The following is a 25023-nucleotide window of genomic DNA, read 5'->3' as shown; positions in this document are numbered from 1 at the left end:
ACTATAAATTACCTATGTGGGGAAAACACCTCTCAAGAATGTGTAATCTAAATGAAGAAAAATTACAAAATTTTAGAAAGGCTATAAAAGATCTGAATAAATAAGGAATATTTCATGTTTTTGACTGGGAATGCATCTAACATATTCTGGGAAACTGTTAACTCACTGCAAAGCCATTCAAAACCCAAAATGATGTTTTTATCAAACACAACAAACTTATACAATTTGTCAGGAAGTGGAAATCTGCTTGAATGACCGTGAACATTTTGAACTAGAAGATTAACGAGCAATGACTTGCTATTAAAACATAACCATTTCAAAGCATTTTATTCTATGAAATGGTGTGGGTTTCATGGAAGAATACATAAAAAGATCCACAGAACAGACCAGACTTGTATAAAAAAATTTGCATTTAATGAAGTAGCATCTCAGCCCATCAATAAAAAAATAAACTATTTGATAAATGGATGTGGGATAACTAAATACCCATTTGGGGAAAAATAGGTAGATTTCAATTTCCCATCTTCGGTGGATGTCTTTTATTTGTTTCTCTAGACACCTGCTCTACTCTTCTGACCCCTAGTTAAAGACTGAGAATACTCCATAAAAATTGTATCCCTGGGTTCTATTGTTCTCATAGTTGGAACCACACCAAAGAGAGAGCCCACATAGAATTCGAGAAAGGATGAAGAATAGGGTTGGGGTACCTGAGACTAGTTGCTTCCCTTAACTGAAGGTCTCAAATCCTGTAAAGGGGTGGGCCTCTCCACTCCATCCTTGATGACTTTTTCTTCAGGCCTGGGTTGTATAGGCCTCCCTCACTGTAATTTTGCCCCCACCACTGTAAATAGACCCTTATTAAACTTTCCTCTGGCACCTCATTTTGAGAATGCCATCTATTTTCTGTGGTGGCTTACTAATATCATATCACTAATAACATTAAATTCCAGGAAGATTAAAGACCCACAATTATTTAAAAATCTATAAAATATGGGAATATATTTCTAGCCTTGGGAGTAGGAAAATTATTTTTAAACAAGACATAAAATCAAAATTCATAAGGGAAACAACAGATACATTTGATTGCATAAAAATTTCAAAGTTTTGGCTGATTAGGCACCCATAAGTAAAGTTAAAAGAAAGGTAGAGAGAAATATTTTTGAACTATATAAAGATTAATTTTTAACATAAATATGTTCTAAGTAAATTATTTTATATGTAGGTAAATATAAAAGATATATTTACATATATTTATAAAACATTTTATAAGCTATATTTTAAATATAATATTTATATATTAAAACAAAATTAAATACATAATTCAATTTTTATTTTTATTTTTGAGATGGAGTTTCACTCTGTCACCCAGGCTGAATGGCCGTGGCACGATCTTGGCTCACTGCAACCTCCACATCCTGGGTTCAAGCAATTCTCCTGCCTCAGCCTTCTGAATAGCTGGGATTACAGGCACCTGCCACTATGCCCGGCTAATTTTTGTATTTTTAGTAGAGACAGGGTTTCGCTATGTTGGCCAGGCTGGTCTCTAACTGCTGACCTCAGGTAATCCACCCACCTCAGCCTCCCAAAGTGCTGGGATTACAGACATGAGCCATCACACCCAGCGCATAAATCAATTTTTAAAAGACACGTTATTAGAAAAATGGACAAGAATATGAATGGGCCTTTCACGCAATCTTTATGAATCTTAAAGATTGATAATACCAAGGGCTGTTGAGCAAGTAAAGGTTTAGGCTCTCTTGTTCACAGTCAGGGAGGGTGTTTAAGTTGGCAAGCTTTTTGGAGAAAAATCTGGCAGCATCTGTTAAAATTATACATGCGCATCCCTTATCATCCCATTTCTTGGCATCTACCATGAATTAAAAACTTGCAAATTTGCTCAAATAGGCAAGTATCAGGATATTCATCATAGCATTATTTATCATACTAAAACACTGAAAATAATCTAAATGTCCATTAACTGTGGAATGATTAACATCCATACCATAGACCTACAACAGTTAAAAAACAAAAAGAGGTAGCTTTGTATTTACTAATCTAGACATATCTCTAATACATTTTATTTAATACATTCAAGTTTAATACATTCAAGTTCAGGACACTACATATACCATACCATTTGTGTAACTTTAAACTCCCGCAGGAATTAAACTGTACTTAGACGATTACCTTCATGAATGTAAAAGCAGAGGTAAGTCTAAAGTATACAAACCAAATTAATATCTACTGTTGCCTTTACGTAGAAAACTGGAATTTGTTGAGAGAGATGCCATGGATTGCATGTATGTATGTATGTATTTGAGACAGGGTCTCACTCTGTCACCCAGGCTGGAGGACAGAGGCACAGTCTCAGCTCACTGCAACTGATGCCTCTCAGATTGAAGTTATTCTCCTGCCTCAGCCTCTGGAGTAGCTGGAACTACATAGGTGTACCACCACACCCAGCCACCTCGGCTCACTGCAACCTCTACCTCCCAAGTTCAAGCAATTCTCCTGCCTCAGCCTCCCAAGTATTGGGATTACAAGGGCCTGCCACCATGCCTGGCTAATTTTTTTAATATTTTTAGTAGAGACAGGGTTTTGCCATGTTGGCCAGGCTGGTTTCAAACTCCTGGCCTCAAGTGATCCGCTTGCCTCAGCCTCCCAAAGTGCTGGGATTGTAGGCATGAGCCACTGCACCCAGCCAAAATGTCATGGATTTTTAACTTTTTCTTTATTCTGTATTTTTATGTATTTCACTACTTTCTATATTGTTTGAAATTTACAATGTGAATGTATTTATGTCTTACCATAAAATTACTCTTTTGAAAAATAAATAGATGTAGATTATATATATTTCCTTCAGAGAAAAAATAAATAAAAGAAAGGCAGAGCATGGACTTTTATGTTAAAAGGATGCATGACTTTAAAAAACTTGCCTATTTTCCCCAGGGCCTGTATCCTTCTCTGTAAAATGGGAGCAGTTTTCTGTGAAGATCAAATTAGACAAAGCCTGCCAGATGTGCACTGAGTTCTTGGTACACAGAAAACATTAGTTGACTTTTTCTCTCTCCCTTATTTTGACTTATAAGAACCTCCAGGGTTAAGAACATGCCTAGACTGGACAAAGAAAATGCGGCACATATACACCATGAATTACTATGCAGCCATAAAAAAGGATGAGTTCATGTCCTTTGCAGGGACATTGATGAAACTGGAAACCAGCATTCTCAGCAAACTGACACAAGAACAGAAAAACAAACACTGCAGGTTCTCACTCATAAGTGGGTGTTGAACAATGAGCACACACAGACACAGGGAGGGGAACATTGCACTCTGGGGCCTGGAGGGTGGGGGACTGGGAAGGCATAGCATTGGGTGAAAAACCTAATGTAGATGATGGGCGATGGATGCAGCAAACCACCACCATGGCACGTGTATACTTATGTTACAAACCTGCACAATCTGCACATGTACCCCAGAACTTAAAGTATAATAAATAAATTTTTTTAAAAAACATGACTTCATCGTATATATCCTAGATGCCTGGGCTAAGAAAAGCTCAGTTTTGCGTTTGTAGGAAGAATGAGTAAATGAAGAAGGCACACATGTTCATTGATAATGGATAAACATATGTACACATATGTCAATTGTTAATGGGTAAACAAGAGATGGCTTTCTGGCTTCCACCAAAAAGATCAAATGCTTCTGGGTTGTAAGAACAATAAATCAAAGAAAACCAGAGATCTGGCCAGAGGGACAAGAGCTTTTAGAGCAGGAAGACTCTTCACAAAGATCTGACATTTTCAACCCAACTTCTTTAGAGCTCCAGGCTCTGTGGAGCCATTGGGCTATCATGGGTAGTGGGATAGGCACCAAGGGGCAAGCAGGGAACCCAGTCTCTGGGCTAAGTAACAGACAATAACAAGGCTATTTATCACAATGACCATAGTAATCTGACCCCTAGTCTCTGGGCTCCAGCAATCGATAAAGAATATCAGGACTTGTCCAGGACCTGTCAACTGCTCTATTTTTTGCCATCACCAACTCCTTCACTTTCAACTCAGAATTAACCAGAGAAAGCCAAATATGCCCTCCAAACCAATCGCATAAGATGCACCACTTGTAGTTAGCCTGCCTCCAGCTTCTCCATGCCAAGGAACCTACAATTAGTCTTCTCTTGTTTTCACTAGAAGGCTTTCCCAGTCCTCTGCCTGCCTTTGAGATTCTGCCAAATGCTAGTAATGGCAGCTGACTCCCTTGTTATACAGCAAGCTCTCAACGCACAGCCTCTGTTCTCATTTCAGGGGTCTTTGTTCATTTCCACAAGCCGTTCTTCCACATTTCAACTAGATACTACAGACATGTTATATATTGATATTTAAAGATATGATTTCATGTTTTAAAATTATACTGATAATTTTAAAAATAACCACTGTAGATTAATGCCAAGAGTCAAACTGCTCAAGGAATCAGAGAAAGGATGCTCAGCTTGCATTCAACTAAGAAAGAAAGAAAGAATGTCCAGACAGATGGCAGCAAAGGGAAGCCAGACAATGACAGGGCTGAGTCTGGACAATGGACAGATGCTTCAGAGACTCTGTGGGGCTTTTTCCATAAGCCAGGCACAGTGGAAATCTAGGAACTGCAGGGTCTGCAATGCCCAGGTGGGCTTTCTTATCAGCATCTCCTCGGGGGTGGGCTGGAGTTAACTACAGTTGTAAGTCTGTCAAAAATGACTATATTAAAAAAATTACTATATTTGACAAATGAACCCAATACATAAATAAGATTTTCAAGGATTTAAAGAAGAAAAAGACTGTTGGGGAGGTCTCAGTGCCTACTTCCTTCAAAAAAAAAAAAGGACTTATTGGATGCTAGGATTGCAGCCCTGTCCATCTACCCATGACTAATTTGCCAGTTTGAAATCCTAACATTCTCAGCACCATTCCATATAGGACTTCAAAACTATTTAAAATAAGTTATGGCTGTGTTTCATCACCAAACTGGCGAATGTTAATAGATGTCACCATAAAACAAGGAGCTTTACAATCAAACAAGTTTGAAAAATACTGGGTGAAACCAAATTAAACAGATTTTTTTCTTTGCCAGGACTTTACAAAACCTTCATTATGCTAGTGTTGTGAATCTGCAAGAAGAGTATATAGTACATAGCATTTTGCAAACATTTGACCACAGATATTGCTTTCCTGCCCATCTGTCACATTTCCCAAACCATCATTCTGTGGCACTTGAGTTTAGAGATACGGGTTTGAGACAATACTACCTGTCAGAGGAAAACCACTTTGGCTGGTTAATACCTTTAATCACCTATTATGACTCACTGAAAGGAGGATCAGGAGGCCAGATAGGAAGTGGCACCAGAGGGCCATTTTGATGGGCAAGGAGGAAGATAGGATCAATAAAGCAGAGCTCGGGGTTAATGGAGGTCACATTGTGGGTTTCAGGGCAGCCCAGGCACAGTTTCAAGATTCTAGGTGTTGTATGTTCTGAGGAAAGAAAAAGTGTTAAATTCCAGATGGAAAAAGTCAAAGATTATCTTCACCTGGTTTGTAATTTTTCTTAACCAACCCTAGTATAATTATCTCTAACAAGACAGGGTAGCCAGGAGAAACATCCTATTTGATGAAAACAGAGATTTCAGCAAATGAATCTTTATGGAGCACTTCACCAATGACAGTCTATGGTGCTATTGATAATTTAGATAAGGGAGAGCAGAGAGATAATGCAACTTTCTGATGCTCAGTAAAGAACTTTTGTTCCCCCCTGCAATCACATCACAGTCTTTGATAAACTGCAGGGAAGGATTCCATGTTTACTTACTTCAGAATCACACAGCCTGTTCCTGCTGGTGGCGCTATCCAAAACACCTGGATCCGCGTCCTCCTCCGTGGAGTGCTTTCAGTGACTGCAACAGGGCAATTGCTCATAAACTGTGTTTCTTCTTCATCTATGATCTACGGAAAACCAGTGAGAAATAAATACATGAAAATGCAACATCTCTTTGAGAGGGCACTTAGGCTTCTAAGTTGGTACTTCTTTCATTTTATTTTTAAACTTGTCATTTTGTGTTAGCAACCTGTGTCCCCAGGCACCAGAATAGTACCTGGCATAAAGTCCCACTCAATGCTTGTTGAATGAATTAACATTGTATGAGGACAAAGACTGGGCACACCTTTGCTCTCTGGGACCAAATCTTGTGTCAGCACTTTGAGGAATTAACCGCTAGGTGATGATCTTGCTTATTTCAATAGAACAACCTGTGTCCCACTTTGGGGAAGGAGGAGGTTGGGGGTAGGGTAATCCAAATCAAACACTACTTAACAAAACTTTGTAACTCAGCTATAATTTTATAACTTAAAATTTTAAATGTTAAACACCCTTTAAGAGGAAGCATAGCAAAGTATATAAAGTCTCCCAGCTCCATAGCACTTTTTACTAGTGCAGTTCCTACTTTCTTAATCAGTGCATTATATTTACTAATCAGTATTCTCCCAAATTAACCATCACAGTTTCCTATGATGCTACATCAAGATGGTGGCCTTTCCCATTTTCCAAGGTGTTCCAGCTCCTTTCCTGCCTGCTTGCTTCTTGGCCTTCTGTGATACTTGCCTATTCCTCTTGCAGACCTATAGTATATTAGACCTGAAAGGATCTTTTGGGGAAAATAATCTAAATCCAACTGGTTTTAAGTGCCAACTTCAATGGATTGGTAGTAGATATATCATGAATAGTGTTAATAGCATTCATGCATAACATTCATTGAGTGTTTAATATGTGCTAGGCACTAAGTGTTTTATCTGAATTAATCTTCAAAATACAGTCTTATTAAATTATTATACTTATATTGTATTTATTTTACCTTTAAAACTCCTTTTTAGGACAACAGGCAAAAGGAATGAAGTCACTCAAATTTTTTAGCTTAGCATATAATTTTAGCACTAGACAAACAAAGATCATTTTCCATTACTTTTTATCTTGATACTCTTTATCCTACTTCCATTTTTCCTCCTCTACTTAGCACTCACTCCTAAGTATTTAACATATGTCATTCTGAGTGTGTGTGTGTATTATTTAGAATTGTTTTGTGTTTTAATGGTTCCTTCATTCAACTTTACGCTATTGAGCTATGTCAGTGTTACTACATGTAAATGTAATTTGTTTCTGACTGTTGCTTAGTATTCCACTGTATGAATAAACCACATTTTACTTGTACATTCTTCCAGTGAGGGGCACTTAGCTGACTTCTAGTTCCTTGTCTCCACAAATACTAATGCAATAAAGAACCTCATGCTGCTGTACTTGGACCTGAGTTTCTCAGCAAGATTGACAATGTGGTAGGATTGCTGAGTTGTTGGGTTGTGGGTATAGTCATATTAATTTCACTGAGTATTGCAGAATGGCTATACCTTTTATTCTAAGAGCTATGTACCAGTGTTCCTAATTTATCCCATATCCTCACCAGTACCCATTATTACTGGACTTTCTAATGTTTCCAATCTGATGCTTATAGTGTAGTATCTTCTTATTTTAATGCTAGTAATTTTGATCATTTTCACCAATTGATCAGGTTTGCCATTCTGCAAATTGTCTACTTAGAATCTTTGCCAGTCGATTTTATTATCTTATTCTTGCTGTGTTGGGGGATTTTCTAGATATGAATACCTCATCACTTACAAATACCTTTTCCTTTCTGTCAACCAGAGGTTAATCTTACCTTTGCAATTCTTCATTTAACAGAAATAACTTTTGTTTAGTTAAATTCATCAACTTATCTCCTATGGCTTGCACTTTTATGATAGATTAGGGCTCCAACTTCATTTTTTCTAAAAAAAAACTACTACATTTTATTTTTTTAGAGCAGTTTTAGGTTCACAGCAAAATTGAGTAGAAAGTATAGAGATCCTATATATTTCTTGTCCCCACACCCCTACACACACACACACACACACACACACACACACACACACACAGTCTCCCTCACTATCAACATCCTGGCAACCACTAATCTTTTCTATCTCCACATTTTGCCTTTTCCTGAATGTCATAGAATTGCAATCATACAGTATGTAGCTTTTCCAGATTGGCTTCTTTCACTTAGTAATATGCATTTAAGTTTCCTCTATGTATTTTCATGACTTAACAGCTCATTCATTTTTTAGCACTGAATAATATCCAATTGTCTGAAAGTATCACAGTTTATCCACTCACCTACGAAAGGATATCTTGGTTAGTTTTGAGTTTTGGCAATTATGAATAAAGCTGCTATAAACATCCATGTGTAGGTTTTTGTGTGGACATAAAATTTTTTTAGTTCATTCGGGTAAATATCAAGGAGCTCAATTACTGAATCATATGGTAATAGTACATTTAGAGTTATAAAAAAAACTGCCAAGCCGTCTTTCAAAGTAGCTGTACCATTTTGCATTTCCACCAGCAACAGTGAGAGTTCCTGTTGTTCTACATCCTCCACCGGATTTGGTGTTATCGGTGTGTTGGATTTTGGCCATTCTAATATATGTATACTGATATCTCATTATTGTTTTAATTTGCAACACTCTAATGAGGTATGATGTTGAACATATTTTCATATGCTTACTTGCCATCTGTATATTTTCTTTGGTGAGGTCTCTGTTTGGGTCTTTTACCCATTTTGCATTTGGGTTGTTTACTTTCTTAATGTTGAAGTTTTTTTTTCTTTCAGACTGAGTCTCACTCTATCGCCCAAGCTGTAGTTAGTTCAGTGGCATAATCTTGGCTCACTGCAACCTACACCTCCTGGGTTCAAGTGATTCTCCTGCCTCAGACTCCTAAGTAGCTGGGGTTACAGGTGTGTGCCACTACACCTGGCTAATTTTTGTATTCTTAGTAGAGACGGGGTTTCACCATGTTGGCCAGGCTGGTCTCGAACTCCTGACCTCAAGTGATCCACCTGCCTTGGCCGCCCAAAGTGCTGGGATTACAGGCATGGTCCACTGTGCCCAGCCCTTAATGCTGAATTTTAAGTGTTTTTGCGTATTTTGGATAGCAGCTCTTCATCAGATATGTCTTTTGCAAATATTTTCTTCAAATCTGGGGCTTGTCTTCTCATTCTCTTGACAGTGTCTTTCATAGAGCAAAAGTTTTAGTTTAATGAAGTCCAACTTATCAATTATTTCTTTCATAGATAATGCTTTTGGTGTTGTATTAAAAAAATCAATGCCACATCCAATGCCATCTGTTTTCTTCTGTGTTGTCTTCTAGGAGTTTTATGTTCTGCATTTTACACTTAGGTCTATAATCCATTTTAAGTTGATTTGTGTGAAGATTATAAGGTCTGTGTCTAGATACTTTTTTTCTACATGTGGATATACAGTTGTTCCAGCACCATTTGTTGAAAAGACTATCTTTGCTCTATTATATTGTCTTTGCTCCTTTGTCAAAGATCAGCTGACTATATTTGTATGGGTCTATTTCTGGGCTTTTTATTACATTCCATTGCTCCATTAGACTATTTATTCACTAATTTTTTTTCTCTGTCTAGGTCCCATCCCTACTTCCTAACTCCAACAATTATCTCTTGACTCTTCTCCAGATTCACCTTTTGCTCCAACTGAATTGCTCCCATTTGCCTTTTAAGCACATTCAAATCTCTCCCATTAAAAAACTGAGACCTAACTTACCCCTTCATCCCCCTCTAGTTATGGTCTTATCTCTCTTCTCTTTATCACAGTCAAATTACTTGAATCAGGTAGCTATACTTACTGTCTTCACTTCACCTCCCACTTATTCTTCAACCCAGTTCTGTATATTTCCAGGCCACACTGCACTACCAAAATAACTCTAGCTAAGCTTCTGCAATGCTTAACCTAATGGATCCTGTGTAGTCCTCAATACTCTCCTCCCTTGTCTTCTGTGCCGTAGCCCCTTCTTGGTGCCCTCTCCCAACTTCCCCCATTCACTCTCTCTTGATTTTCTTTGGCTGCTCATCTTCCACTACCAGCCTTTAAATTTGAAATTGCTCAAGGCTCACTCCTAAATGCTCCCCTGTCCTGACTTGATTCTTTCTCTGTAGGTGATCTCATTCAACTCATGGCTTTAATTACTACCTCTGTATAGATGATTCACGTGTTTATATTTCTAGTGTTGGCTGCTTCTCTGAGTTCCAGGCATGTATCTCCAACTTTCTTTTACTTGCATTACCTTTGGATATATCAGAAACACCTCAAATCTACCCTGTTAATAACTAAGCTAACCACTAACCATCTTCCCTCTAACCTGGTCCTACTCCAATTGTGCAAGTCAGAAACACTGGAGGTCACCCTTGGCTCTTCCTCATCTTCATCCTCCGTATTTAAATGTTGTTCATTTTACCTTTCGCATATCTTCTGAACTTCCACCACCATTCCTACTATAACCCTGGACTAAGCTACATCATTTCTTCTCTGAACTAATGTAAAACCATTTTAACTGTCTTTTTATACTCTCTCATGTTTCTCCAATTTGTTTTCTAAACTGCAAGCCACAGTGGCCTTTTAAAAACACAAATATTACAATATAGTATCTCCTTCCTCAGAATAGTTCAACAGCTTTTCATTGCTTCCAGAATCAAGACTGAAATCCTACACAGGGCTAATTCCTGCCTCCCTACCTCTAGCCTCACATTGTGCCATCTCTCTCCTTGCTTCCTGCACTGTCAACACTCTTCATGTGTCTTCTCCTACCAAAGCCTGGTCAATTCCTATTTCCAAAGCCTTTTTAAAACAGTCATCATTTCATCATCACTTTGGAAGATACCTGGTACATAACAGGTGTGTACTGTAAAAACGAAGTATAGTCTGGGCACAGTGGCTCATGCCTGTAACCCCAGCACTTTGGGAGGCCAAAGCAGGAGGATTGCTTGAGCTTAGGTGTTTGAGATCAGTCTGGATAACACAGTGAGGCCCCATCTCTACAAAAAATTAAAAAATTAGCCAGCTGTAGTGGTGCATGCTTGTGGTCTCAGCTACTTGGGATGCTGAGATAGAAGGATCACTTACGCTCAGGAAATTGAGGCTACAGAGAGCTGTGATTGTGTCATTGCACTCCAGGTTGGGTAATGGAGAGAGACCCTATCTAAAAACAAACTAAAATAGGAACCAAGTGTACTTGTCTCCTCCCTTTGGATGTGAGGTTCCTGGCTGTATGACTTGGCTACAATATTTCTCAGTTCCTTTAATTAGATAATTCCCAAGACTTCCTTCTGAATTTGGATTTTGTTTCCCTAGATGGCTATTAATAACCTTGATAATAACAATAGTTAGCATTTTTGAGCACCTTCTCTTGATGAAGAACTTTACATATATTATTTCCACTCCCTTGAACACTATAGCATGATTAAACCCACCCTTTAGGAAACTACTGTGATGCAGATGGGTTCAACAACCTGTCCAAAGTCCCAGAATGGCAGAGTTGGGCTTGAGGTCGGCCCTACTTGGCTGCAATGTCCATGCTATTTCTCCTATGCTACAGTCCCTCCTAGTAGTGCTATCTCCTTTATGATATGCAGGAAATTTCCCTCTAGCCAATCCTAGTCCTATGAAACCACATAAACTGGACCAACCCACAACAAAAGACCCCACTCTACTCCAACATACACACAAGTACTTGGTAAAAGTGAATAGTATGTTCATATTTTCTTAACAGGTCTTAGACTCCCTTCTGCAGCTTTGTTGATGTGCGGATAGATTTCCATACAATGTTATTTTCTTGGACTTGCAGAATTGTGAGTCCAGTGAGGACCATGTTTGCTCATGATTGCAGAGAACTTTGGCAGGAATTTTTAATCCTAAGTCTTTAAAATCCTTGGGAAGGTTCTGGGTGACCATGCAGGGAAAGCCAAAGGCACTCACATTTAGTTAACATTTACTATCTGTCAGGTACTTAGCATGTTCATATCATTAGATCGTTGATAAGAATAAAAGATTTTACAGATGAGGAACTGAAGCTCAGAGAGATCGGTCTGGATTCAGACCAAGGGCTGTCTGAAGCCAAAGTCCATGCTCTTTCCAAGTGAACTCTAAGATCCCAGGGAGACATAAGACAAAGATCTTTGGCTAAGAACTGAAACAAAGAAGAATATTCTCCAATCCATAGATGCTACTTCAGGTAAATACGGTTGTTTATCCACAACCTCAGTTGCCAGATGGTAATTAAGCATTGAACAGAAGGAGTTATTTCCCTGGATCCAGAGAATCCTCCAAACACTGTTTGCTTCTCAGAAAATATCAGCTTCTTCTAAAAAGCCTTGTGCCTATCAGAACCTGCTCTCAACCTTCCCCCAATCCCAAAAGTCCCCACATTTGTTGCCATCTAGAGTAGATCTCAGAATCCAACCATGTTAGCCACCAACTAAATGACAGTCATTCATTTCAATCTGTAGTTTCTTTTCTGAATACCTGAGACAGAAAATTAAAACAATGGAGTGGTTGTGTCCAGTAAATAGTACTACCGGTGATTTTTATTTCCTTTGTATACTTTTTGTGTTGTCTAAATTTTCTACAATGATGATTTATTACTTTAGATGAAGAGGTTTTAACTTTTTTCTTTTTATAAATGGGATCTTACTATTGCCCAGGCTGGCCATGAACACCTGGGCTCAAGTGATCCTCTCGCTTCAGCCTCCTGGATGATAGGTATATGTCACCACACTGAGCTCAATATTTTTAAAGGACCTAATTACAATATTCCAATGATTACATTTTTATTTTATACATAGGTTTAAATAAACCTTCTTGGATTAAGTTTAAAGTCATTTTGGGAGAGATTTGCTGGCAAGGCAGCTGTTTGACTCCCTGCAAAAGAGGGAGAAATCTTAATCTGTGCCTGGTTCCCATCCAGCCAAATGAGACAACCCAGATAACCACCAAATTTAGACAGGTAGACAAGGTTTGATTGCTTCATTCCTTGCCAGCCTATAGTTAAAGAAACTGGTTAAGTATCTGGTCATGAATATGCCTTTTCAAATGTTAGGGGAATTTTAAGCTAATAGAATGAATTTTCTAGGCTTCTAAAACTTTTCATTGAACAGTCTTAGTGCTAAGTCACATGCCATACCCATTTTGAAATCTACGTCATGACCCACCTTTATTCTGAGGGTGCCTACTCTTCCCTCAGCCTATTTATGGGCTTTTCTTTTCAGATATGAACACACAGCCCTTCTTCCCTAAATCTAGTCTTGACTCCGCTCCTCAACTCTAATCTGGATTCTCTCCCCTGATATGTCACCTCCTCACACTTTCTGGTCCAACAGACACAAGCCTCAAGAGATAAACCTGAACAGTATCAAGGTCCCAGAAGAAGCTGCAAGCGTTCTAACTTGAGGGTAGGCCACGGCAGTGAGACATATAGGAGAACACTATTCCAAAGTCCATGTAAGTGGTATCTGGGACATTTGTCTTCAGGAAGCAGAGCCCCAGACACAGAGGTCAGGACTAGCAGTCGGGTACGGGCTCCAGTTCCCACATAAGAATCAAGGAGAAATCAGATAACTAGAACAGGAACTTGGAACAGCATCCACTGAAGGAAACTGGTCCCGTGAACATGGGCTTGGAACAGAGTGGGCAGGAGAGGCTAGTCTTAGAAACTGCCTTGAGATAAGAAGGCACGTATGCTGTGGGGGATGTGAGATGTGATTAAGGGAACAACTCAGGGGACTCAGTGGTCAATGCTGAGGCACCATGATGAAGGATTCCTATCAGGGATGGTGATGTGATAACCCCCAGTTGAGGACAGCAGCTTCAAGTTTGGGTATGTAGGTACTGGGTGGGCTGGGTCTGGAGAAGATGGCATTGGGATATCTAAATATGAACTGTTGAGTCAGGGAGTGTAGGAGGCACTGACAGTTAGGGACCAAGGTGGGGAATGAGGGAAGATATGTGCTATCATACCACCTTGTAAATACTACTTCTCTAGAGGTATGAGAAGTAGCGTGGTAAAGAGTAGATGAATGTTTGAGTCAGGTAGATTTGGACTAAATCATGGCTCTGCCACTTTCTAGTTAGATGACTTTGACCACATCAAGCTACTTGACCTCTCTGCATCTGTTTTCCCATCTGCAAAATGAGGATGACAATATCCATCTTGCTTGGTGGACAAAATAGATGGGATAGTATTGACGAAGCATCCAGCATCTGTAACAGGCCTTCCGTATGTTGTGGCTCCCCTTCTATGTTGTGCCCCCTTCCTAACCGATTGTGGCCCGCAGCCCCAGAGGGAAGCATTAACACCACAGGCTGGCTAACTTGGGAGGAGGACATCCTTAAGAGGGGAAGAGGAAATAAGCTTCTTATAGTTACTCCATACAGGTATTTGTTCATTGTAGAAAACCAGAAAACCAGGGGAACAAAAAATATGAAACAAACATTCCTGATCATTCCACCACCCTAAGATTATTATTAATATTTTGGTATATATCATTTCAGATTATATATACATACACATACATAAATGCAATTCTAAGACAGGATTAAAGTATATTTCCTATGTTATAACCCATCTTTTCATTTCACAACATATCATGACCATACTTCTTTTCCCAGTAAAATTTTTTTTTCTTTTTTTTTTTTTATTGCATTTTAGGTTTTGGGGTACATGTGCAGAGCATGCAATACAATTGCATAGGTACACACAGGGCAGTGTGTTTTGTTTGCTTTCTCCCCTTCACCCACATTTGGTATTTCTCCCCTGGCAATCCCTCCCCACCTCCCCCTCCCACTGGCCCTCCCCTTTTCCCCCTATAGACCCCAGTGTTTAGTACTCCCCTCTCTGTGTCTGTTTGGAAAACTGTGCCCCTACCGCGAAAGCTCTCTCTCTCTCTCTTTCCCTCCCCCACAAAGAGGCTCCCTTATCTCTCACTTTACATAATTTTTAACGGCAGAACAGATCATCTTATATTTAGTCTACATTTTACCCAACAAACCTCAGCATGTTGAACATTTTGTTGTTTATAATTTGGTGCTATTATGATCATCCCACATAGCTAAATTTGATATCTTAAGTTTTTTCTGGAAGTGAAATTAATGCAGTTTATTACTGCTGAATCTGCCCAGGAAGGGCTAACTACTTCAGTAAAATCTGAGAGCGAATCCAAAGAAAATAATCCGAGTCATTAAGTCACCTATTACTAGTTTCCTATGTGTATTTTTTCAGTCTGAAAGCCATGGAAGGCAAGACAGCTGCTTTTGTCTTTTATGAAAGAGCTTTCAATACAGATTTTAAAAACTTAAAGATTTTGCTCTTATTGCTTTAAAAGTAAGTTTATTATAGAAAAGTTAACCAGGACAGAAAAGTGAAAGAAAAAAAATTCCTCCACTGTTTGGTTTGTGTCCTTCTAGCCTTTTCTCCATTTATTCTTTAAAACTTGTTAATAGTGGTGCTCGTTTTGTTTGTATAATGTTGTGTCTTGTTTTTTTTTTTTCCATTTGTCCTAGGAGACTCATTATTTTCCCAGGTTTTTCTGAACTTATCAGAAACATAATTTGAATGGCTACATTCGCTGTGTTATTCAATACACTTTTGTCAGTGACCTCTTCCCTAAGCTGTAAATATTTAGGCTTAAATCCTGGCCCCTTTCCCTACAAATACTCCCACTTTCCAGCCCAACCACCACAAAAGTTACTGCATCTTTTTTTGAAAAAATATAATTTCAACTTCAGGGCGTACATGGGCAGGTTTGTTACAAATGATCCCATCACCCAGGTAGTGATGGGAAAACTACACAAAAGGTGGTTTTTCAGGTCTTTCCCCGCCAACCTCTCCCCGCTCCTGTAGTCTGTAGTGTCTGTTGTTCCCATCTTTATGTCCATATGAATCCAATGTTTTGCTCCCACTTACAAGTGAGAACATGTGGTATTGGTTTTCTGTTCCTGAGTTAATTTGCTTCGGATGATGGCTGTGTCCATATTGCTGCAAATGTCAGATGTTATTCTTTTTTTATAGCTATGTAGTATTCCATGGTATATAGGTACCACATTTTCTTTATCCAATTCACCACTGACAGACACCTAGGTTGATTCCACGTCTTTGCTATTGTGAATGGTACTGTAATGAACATGAGTGCTTATGTCTTCTTTGCAGAACAATTTATTTTTCTTTGCGTACATGCGCAGTAATGGGATTGCTGGATCAAATGGTAGTTCTGTTTTTAGTTCTTGGAGAAATATCCAAACTGCTTTCCACAGTGGCTAAACTAACTTACATTCCCACTAACAATGTCTAAGAGTTCCCTTTCCTTCACAGCCTCACCAGCATTTGTTATTTTTTGTCTTTTTAACAAGAGACATTCTGACTGCTGTCAGGTGGTGCCTCGTTGTCGTTTTGATTTGCATTTCTCTGGACTAGCAACCCTTTGCACTAGCCTCTCTTCAAACAGATGCTTACTTTCATTTTACTCATCTTTTAACAATCTCACCTGCTTTATTTTCTCTTCCCAGGAGTGTACCCTGTGCTTCCCAGACTTGAGAAGTACGTGGGATTGTGGGGGAGGTGATGTGGCCATGAGCATCATTGGCGGCCCCTCCGGCACTGGCCCTGTGTCATCTAGTCCACAGAGGTTTAGTCCCGAGAACCACCAGATTGCATTTCTCCCCCACAAGCAGATTAATCCTCCTTGCTATGTGGGTTGTTCCACATATTGGGAGCAAACACAGCAGGCCAGGCTTGGGAGCAAGGCTGGGCCAAGACGCATAGGCACTCTGGGAAGGCTAATAACCTGGCCCCCTTTCAAAATGATATTCTCTAAATATTTGCCCAACATTCATTTGGAGGAGAGGCTGAGTGCTACATGGGAGAAGGAGTCCAGGCAGATTGCCGGCTCAGCACTGCTCACTCTTTATTACCCTGAGCAGTTCAATTGCTGCCCTAAACCTGCATATCTCACCAGCAACTAAGAGGCTTGGAAGGTCACTGAGATATCAGCTCTTGTTACTTAAGGGCTCTTGGGGGTTTTCCCCCTACCAGGAGGCAATACAAAGGCCTGGCAGAGTCCAACAGCCTATTTATTATTGGTGTGACTCTGGCAAGTTCCTTAATTTTTCTGGACTGATTCTCCTTATCTGTAAAATGGGGACTGATAATAGCATCTACTTCAATGCACCAGAAGGGTTAACATAAATTCATATACGAACTTGTTAGAGAAGCTAGCGACAGAAGACAAGGATCCCCGGCAGAACCCCATCTTTAAGCCTAAAACAGCCTGAAGGCTGAAAAACCGGACTACTCGTCCTAAATGAAGCCACCCTTTCCTGACTGATTCTTCCTGAATAATACCCACCTGAACACTAGGAGGATGGGGTGGAGCCTCGGGAAGTTCAGTGGGGAGGAGCCTGGCCGCTCCTGTTCCTGTGTGGTGACCTGGGATTCAATGTGTGAGGCAGGAAACCCACTAGCAGGACTCTCACACTTTGCTGAGAGTTATTTTTTCTTTTTCCTTTTCCCCCAATAAATTTTGTTTTCCTCACCCTTTTATGTGTCCACAAGCCTAATCTTTCCTGGTCATGTGACAAGAGCCCAGTTTTAGCTGAACTAAGGAGAAAGTTTTTCAACAAAACTATCACTGTGTATATCACTGTGCGTTGATAAATATTACTATTATCATTCTCATGTCCTGCTTGCTCTCAACAATTCTGGTCAAGACCATTTTCTCCACTGCATTACATTTCCAGCAGCATTTTAGTGCTCTTTACAGACTGGTATCCAGGGCACCAGCCCAGCTGGCCTGCACTTAAATCCAGTTTGGCTTGGGAGCCTGAAGTACAACGGACAGGCTCCAGTAGAGCTGGGCGTGCACGCGTACACACACACACACACACACACACACACACACACACACACACACACAGGGGTCACTGCCTGAATCACAGTGTAGTCCTCAGTTAAAATAAAAAGCTTCATCTTCCATGTGAGAATTGGAAGATGCAGAGAAAAGTAGAGATAGACTTTGGGGAAGTGGTAATTTATCAGGGGTGGGTTATCCTCAATAAGAAAAGAGCCATCTCCTCTAGAAAAACCAGGAAGAGAAGGAAGAATTATCCTTCAAACCAGGTGAAATGTGTTTCCTGGAATCCTGAGTGCTAGCATGAGGTAGGGGGGAAAGAACATGTGGACTTTGGAGCCAGCAGACCCAGGACTGATTTCTGCCTCAGTTACTGAATGACCTTGAGTAAAGTCACCTAACTCTTTGCAAGGCCACATCCTTATGTGGCTATGCATTGATGATGAAAGATGTCCTGTGTACAGAGCCCAGAAGGGGACCTGGAGCTGCAAGATGCCTGATGACCATGACTTTGAGTTACTGAAGTGACAATCAGAGAACGGACCCTGATGGCATCTTGAGTGCCTATAGCCTAGTAGGGGACTGATGCATATACACTGAATAAGTGGGCAGATTCTCATTGGCTGTATGTAAAAGCCAGGGAGTCTCAGAATATCTAGTGTTTAATAAGTACATACCCTATATTATTTTTAAAACGTTTTATTTGTATTTATTTTTGAGACAGGGTTTCACTCTATGCCCAGGCTGGAGTGAAGTGACAAGATCATAGCTCACTATAACCTTACACTCCTGGACTGAAGCCATCCTCTTGAGTAGTTGGGACCACAGGCACATGCCATCATGCTCAGGTAATTTGTTTATTTTTTATATTTTGTAGAGATGAGATATCACTATGCTGCCCAGGTTGGTCTCAAACTCCTAGGTTCAAGCAGTCCTCCCGTCTCAGCCTCCCAAAGAGCTGAGATTACAGACATGAGCCACCAAACCTGGTGCAGACTCTACGTCCTTGCTAACACTTTGTATCCATTATTTCAAATAATCATCCCAATAATCCTGTGAAGTGGGAATTTTCCCCATTTTACAGATTCAGAAACTGGGACTAGCAAGTAGGGGGTCTGTATTCATACCGTTCATGACCCTAAAACTAATAACAACCCCTGGACCTATCACATTGTTCCCTTATTGTTTCACATGAAGACCTGGTGTCAGTTTGGACTCAATACTAGAAAATCACTGATAAACAGGTTTTAAAAAATAGAACCATGTAATTGGGGGATTTTATTCTATGTAGTCTAATGCCTAGGAAATAAATCAGCCTTTTAAGTTTTATATAGCAGTATAGTTGAAATGTTTAATAATTATTGCCAGAGAACAGTATAATACAGTACTAAAAATGAGTAATTGAAAAGCCCATCAAGGCAGATGAGGCATCTTCTTACTGAATTGCTCTTGAATACTTTACATAATTACTTCATTCAGATTTATGATCAGCTCAGCAAAACATACATCTCTCTATCCTGCTCTGCTGAGTAGTTCAGGAAGCCCTTTTATATTGTGCATACACCTTCAGGGATGAACAAATCAATGTCTCTTATACACTAATGGGGCTTGCAATTGTTTGATTTCATTTAGCAAAAGAAAAAGGAGCAAAAACTCATTTGCTGAGGTCCTTCTGTGTGCCAGTCACTGTGCTGGCGGTTTATTTGTATTAACTAAGTCAGCTCATTTAAAGTCCCTAACAGTCCTGAGAAGAGACACTGTTTTCCATCTCAGAAGAAACTGAAGCTCAGAGAAATGTTGGAATTTAATCAGATTCTTGAAGCTTATAGTAAACTCACACTAGGCAGTTTGGATCCAAACCTAGTGACCCTCCACAACATCACCAATTTTCAGAAAGACCCTGTTTGCCCCCAGAGGGCATGGAATTTTGGAAGAGGCATCTAATGAGGTCAACTGGAGAAGAAAACTGTTGCTGGCCAGATTTTGTTTGCAGCTCTGGCCCTTTAAATATGAGTTGTGGATGCTGCCCACCTTCCACCCCAATCCTTCATTTCTTACAACATCAATGCCTCTAGGCAGAGAGAAGTCCAGAGGAGTGTCCTCAAGGGATGCAGTTTCCCATGGATTCAGCCTCCCCACCCGGCCCAGATCATCCCAGGCTGCAGGCTTTATCAGAGGCACACACTTATCTTGCCTCTCCCAGAGACCGCAGAGTGAGAGTTCTTGGCAAATTCAGTTTGCTGGCAAGTGTGGACAAACGGCTGCCTGGATGAGATGACAACCTTTGTTTCTTCTGGTCTCACTTATATGTCAAATAGCCAAAAATGGGAAAAATGGGGGAGAGGAGGAAATAAGATGGGGTAACCTCACAGGCAGGAGAAATAATACAATCTCTTTAAAAATTTTTACATTTAGAAGATTATACATAGAAGAGAAGGACTCTCCAACTCTCCACTACCTGCTTAAGACAATGACATTTCCAGCAGACTGACTGATTTTTCTTTCTCAGCCTCCGTGTCACCCTTTCCTTAACCCTGAAGCTTGTTGTACTCTCTGCTTAAGTCAACAGACATCAGCACAGGATCAAAACTGTTTGTGCACCCTGTTTCTCCCACCTCCATTCCTTGAGAATGAGCTCAGGCTTTGCTGAGGGTTATTTCAGAAAAGGCTTAAACAGGTCACTGAATGTCTTCCTTCTTTAGGACATAAAAGCATGTCAGATTTCTCTCTTGTTTTAGAGTCACAATGGCAGATGTCATGCACAGACGTACATCTTACTGATTATGGTACACATCCATGAACTTCTTACACCCTTAAGAAATACCAAACTTTGATCTAATTATATTTTTGACAATAAGAATCTCTCTTCAAGATATAGATTTATGATAACACTCAATGACTATTTGTCAAACACATCCAGTGTGGTTATTAGCTGATGGGTACTGAGTACTTACTTGCAAAACAAATAAAATATCTGAAAAGAATGCATTTTGTCTTTGTGCACCTGCAGATGGAGAGTTGGGGAAATACACTGATCAAATCATGCAGCAAAGAGAGCATTTCCCTCTGCTGTAGAGAGGCAATTGAGCTGGGAGCTGTGGGAAGGGAGCAGGAGCCTCACTCCTGCCTTGCAGAGGAGCAGTGGACATGAGATGGATGACAGGAGGAAGCTCTTTCAGATAATTATTAGAAGCTGGAGAATCAGCTGTTGTGCTGTCAGCATGGTGTATTGTAGGAGAAAGAGCATAACGGGAAGGAAGTAGGGCTGGGAAGAACAAAAGGAGAGACAGAAAGAGGCAAAGGAACAATGGCATAGTTCTCATCTCCAGCCATGGACTATAGTCCACATCTGTTACCCCTTCTACCCTCAGAGCAACCTCTGGGGGCTCTGGCCTTCCCAGACACTGCTTCCACTTCTTGTTCCTGGACCAGTCCTACTCATGGTTTCACCGGATGAGTTACTTCCTCTGGGAAACATTTCCCGCCCCAAGAGCCCGGGGCCAATAGGCTGTACCCTCTACCTGCTGAGCCACCACCCGCATGACCTTTATCTTTGCCTCTCCAGCACTTCTTTGCCCCACCCCCATGTCATGTCTTTCTCAACCTCCGTGTCACCCATAAGAACCACCTGGAAGGTTTATGAAAATAGTGATGCCTAGCCCCACCACAGAGCAGTGGAATTGACAGCTCTGGGCATGGGGCCAGGACAGCAGTTACCTCCTAAGCACTTCAGGGGATTTTAGTGGCATTTAAGATGATAACCATCTTGCCTCTAGTTCCTCATAACTGAAAGCAGGAGCTGGTTCTACCTTGCTTCCTTTTCAGTTAGCAGCTCCTAGCACTGTGCCTGGCACATCATATATACTTGGTCAATATTTGCAGAATGAATAAATGAATTAATTAAAATTAAAGAAGTATTATTACTTCTTTTTTAGAGAAGAGGAAACCCATTCATGAAGGCAAACTAGGTGGACTGCTGTGGCAGAGTGGCTGTAAGACGAGCAATGAGAATGTAAGCTCCATGGGGGCAGTAGTCTTGTCTGTTTTCCTTAACTCTGTTTCCAGTGCCTAGACTTGGGTCTAACATGGAACAGGAGCTCGATACGTATTTGCTGAATAAATGGCTGCACCCCCAGTCTCTTCCTTTAACACTATCTCTTCCTATTCTATTTTGCTACCAGCCTTGCCTCTGCCATTATCTGCATGGCTTTGTAGAAGTCACTTTTCCTCTCTAGAGCTATTTCCTAAAATGAGGAATGTAGATGATATGGCTTCCAGATTCTTTTCAGTTCTAATCACAGCAGACTGCCCTGATATACCTATATTGTCACTTCAAAGTACACAAATCCAGCTGTTATGCCAGCACCTTCCACACACAGCAATGTCCTCACATTTCTCAGTGATACAAGAGAAGGGCAGGGAAGTGCTGGGTAGAGAAGGGTGGGGTCCCGGGCAAGGTCTCCACCCTCGGGCCTCTGCCCATGGACCTAAGTGAGAACAGGCACTCTTGTTTTTGTGCTCAAATGTTGCATTTTCCAAGACCACTCTGTCCCGCCATGCACCCCCATCCTGTGCCCATATAAACTCAAGAGACCTTAGCGGGAACACACACAAGCGGCTGGATGTCAAGAGGAGCAGAGGAACACACCAGCAGACACCAGCCGAGCAGCAACGGTGGAACAACAATACAGACGCCGACGGGAGTTCAGCTGGAGGCAGTCAAAGGAGAGTCCGGCCACTGGGCAGCTTGACTCCAGGGGAAGACCACCTTCCCACTCCATCCCCCTTCTGGTTACCCATCCATTTTGCTGAGAGCCACCCCCACCACTCAACAAAACCTTGCACTCATCCTACAAAGCCACCTGTAATCCAGTTTTTCTGGTACACTGGGCAAGAACTCAGGATACAGAAAGCCCTCTGCTCTTGCGATAAGGCAGAGGGTCTAACTGAACTGATTAACACAAGCCACCTGCAGACGGCAAAGCTGAAACAGTGCACTGGAACACATGCCCACTGGGGCTTCGAGAGTTATAAGCACTCACCTCAACATGCTGCCTTGGGGCTGGAGCCCAAAAATGCTCCCCGCAACCTCTGCACCTACCTATCTGCAGGCTCCCCCTGGCGGTTTGAGGAGTGGGGTACTGAAGAAGCCAGCCACACCCCTGTCATGTACCCTGTGAGAGGTATAAGGTCCTGAATTGTTCCTTCCAGTCTTTCTTCCACACCGCTCTTCCCTCCTTTCCTGCTTCCTGCTTCTCTGTATTATTTCTTCCTCCTTTCACAAGTGTTTCCAGTTGGCAGGCTGTGATCTGCAAAAGCTGACCTCCATCTCCCAGTCAGCCCACCTCCAAAGAGCAAATCCACAGCTGAGAAATGTGGGTATTAATTTACCATCTCCCTATAACCAATTCCAGAGAAAAGCATCACTGTTGTAGCACAAGGAGAGACGGAACTTGTGTTTGTTAAATGTCTACTACACACTTCGCACTTCATTTATGTTATCTCATTTAAGCCTCACCTTTGACTGCCTGTCAGTTTTCCCTTCACAATATTTCTCTCCAACACTCTAAAGCACCCAAACTCAATAAACTGCTGCAACAACCTTCTAACTTATCTCTCTGCTTCCATACTTAGCCCCTACAATCCAATCTTCCCACAGAAGCCAGAGTGCACATCTAAAATAATAAATCAAATCATATCACTTTCCTGTTTAAAGACTTCCAGTGGCTTTCCATTGCACTTAAAATGCAGACTTTATAATGCCAACTTGCAATTCCCCACCTAATCCTGTCCCTGCCAACTTCTCAGACATCATCTCCTGCCACTGTTTGTCTCACCTACTGAGCTCCAGTTCCTTAAACAAGTGGAGCTCCCTCCACCCCAGAGCCTGGGATGGTTCCCTTTGGCTGTCGTCATCCTACGTGATACCTCCCGCAAATCTTAAGGATTTAAGAAGGAAAAGAGGGAGGAACAAACTTAGATATCCCTGAAGCTTCCGTGGCAGCTGGTTTTCCAGTTGAACCTACATGAGCCTACTTTTAATCCCACTCTTCACCTTTGTTTTCTCAGCGTGCCGACAGTTGCAGCAACTCAAAACATTCTTTGGATAAAGTCAAATGTGTGTGTAAAATGTGGGTAAAGAACCCAAAACACTGTCTTCTCTTCCCTATGAAAAGGTATCAGTAATTCATAGCTTGATTTTTTTTAGATGAACAGAGGAGAAAAGCTTAACTTTGAGGGAAAGAAGATAAAATTTATTGAGATAAGCAGCAGGCCTTTTAACATGATTTGGTTGAATCAGCTGAAGAAGCCTCTGAAACAGGTGTTATAATCCCCATTTTACAGAGGAGGAAACTGAGGTTCAGGGGATTTCAGCAATTTCCTGAGGATCACACACCTGTACTAATGAACAGAGCCAATATTCCACCCAGTCATATTTGATCCCAAATCTCAAGCTCCCTTCTGCCACACCATCTTATTTTGCTAAGCGTATCCTTTCTTCCCAGCAAAACCACCTTAGAGTAAACATCAATGTATGAGTAAGTAATGATTAAGATATAAAAGTGAGAACAGACTATTTGCCAGAAGCACATCTGAATCCTCCATTTACCTGTGTTAACTGTAATAAGCTAAAAATAGGTTGTTCTTAAATATTCATTAAATTGAATTTCCTGAGGACCTGTACTTGGGAGCTCAGCTGGCTGATAATCTGAATTCCTAAATGCACTTAAAAATAACCAAATGTCTTTTTTCCCCAAAGCATTGAATAGTATAGAATAGTAATCAATTTAAAATGACCCTCTGATCAATTAGTGCTTTTTTTTTTTTGGCTTTTTCTTTTATTCTTTCAAGCCGTAAGATCAAACTTCAACAGCATCACCTGCTGAGTCCCTCACTGGGCTCTCTTTCTGGATGTGTGTTGCCAGGAGAACAATTCTGCTTTCAACAATAAAAACAACAATCAATGCTTGCACAAAAAGACTTACAGACAATGGGAAATGTGGGTGAGTTAATTACAACCCTAGTCCCTTTGTTCTTTACAAATAAAGAGCAAGAGCGATGGGTGATCAGTGAACTTTAGAGATGCAAGCCACTGAACTGTGCTTAAGAGAACTGGGTTTCTTAGGAGTCAAATTAATGAATGGCCTCTCAAAACAACTTCATTTATATCAGAAATGTCCACAGTGTTCAGTCCTTGGAGGAAGGAGCCAGCA

General features: G+C 40.7%; 1 protein-coding gene across 3 annotated transcripts in view; it reads right to left on the bottom strand.

Annotated features, from left to right (window-relative positions):
- The window catches only part of SPON1 (spondin 1), a 300022-nt gene that overhangs the window by 211259 nt on the left and 63740 nt on the right, over positions 1-25023 (bottom strand). For all 3 annotated transcript variants that reach the window (XM_009007713.5, XM_002755075.6, XM_035265886.3), the window contains exon 3: positions 5842-5975. In XM_009007713.5, the coding sequence (XP_009005961.1) occupies positions 5842-5975 (134 nt within the window). The remainder of the gene's footprint in view (positions 1-5841; positions 5976-25023) is intronic.

The sequence above is a fragment of the Callithrix jacchus genome, chromosome 10 (genome assembly GCF_049354715.1).
Source record: "Callithrix jacchus isolate 240 chromosome 10, calJac240_pri, whole genome shotgun sequence".
Classification (NCBI taxonomy): Eukaryota; Metazoa; Chordata; class Mammalia; order Primates; family Cebidae; genus Callithrix; species Callithrix jacchus.
The sequence above is the reverse complement of the archived record's forward strand: the minus strand, read 5'-3'. Positions and strand labels throughout refer to the sequence as shown.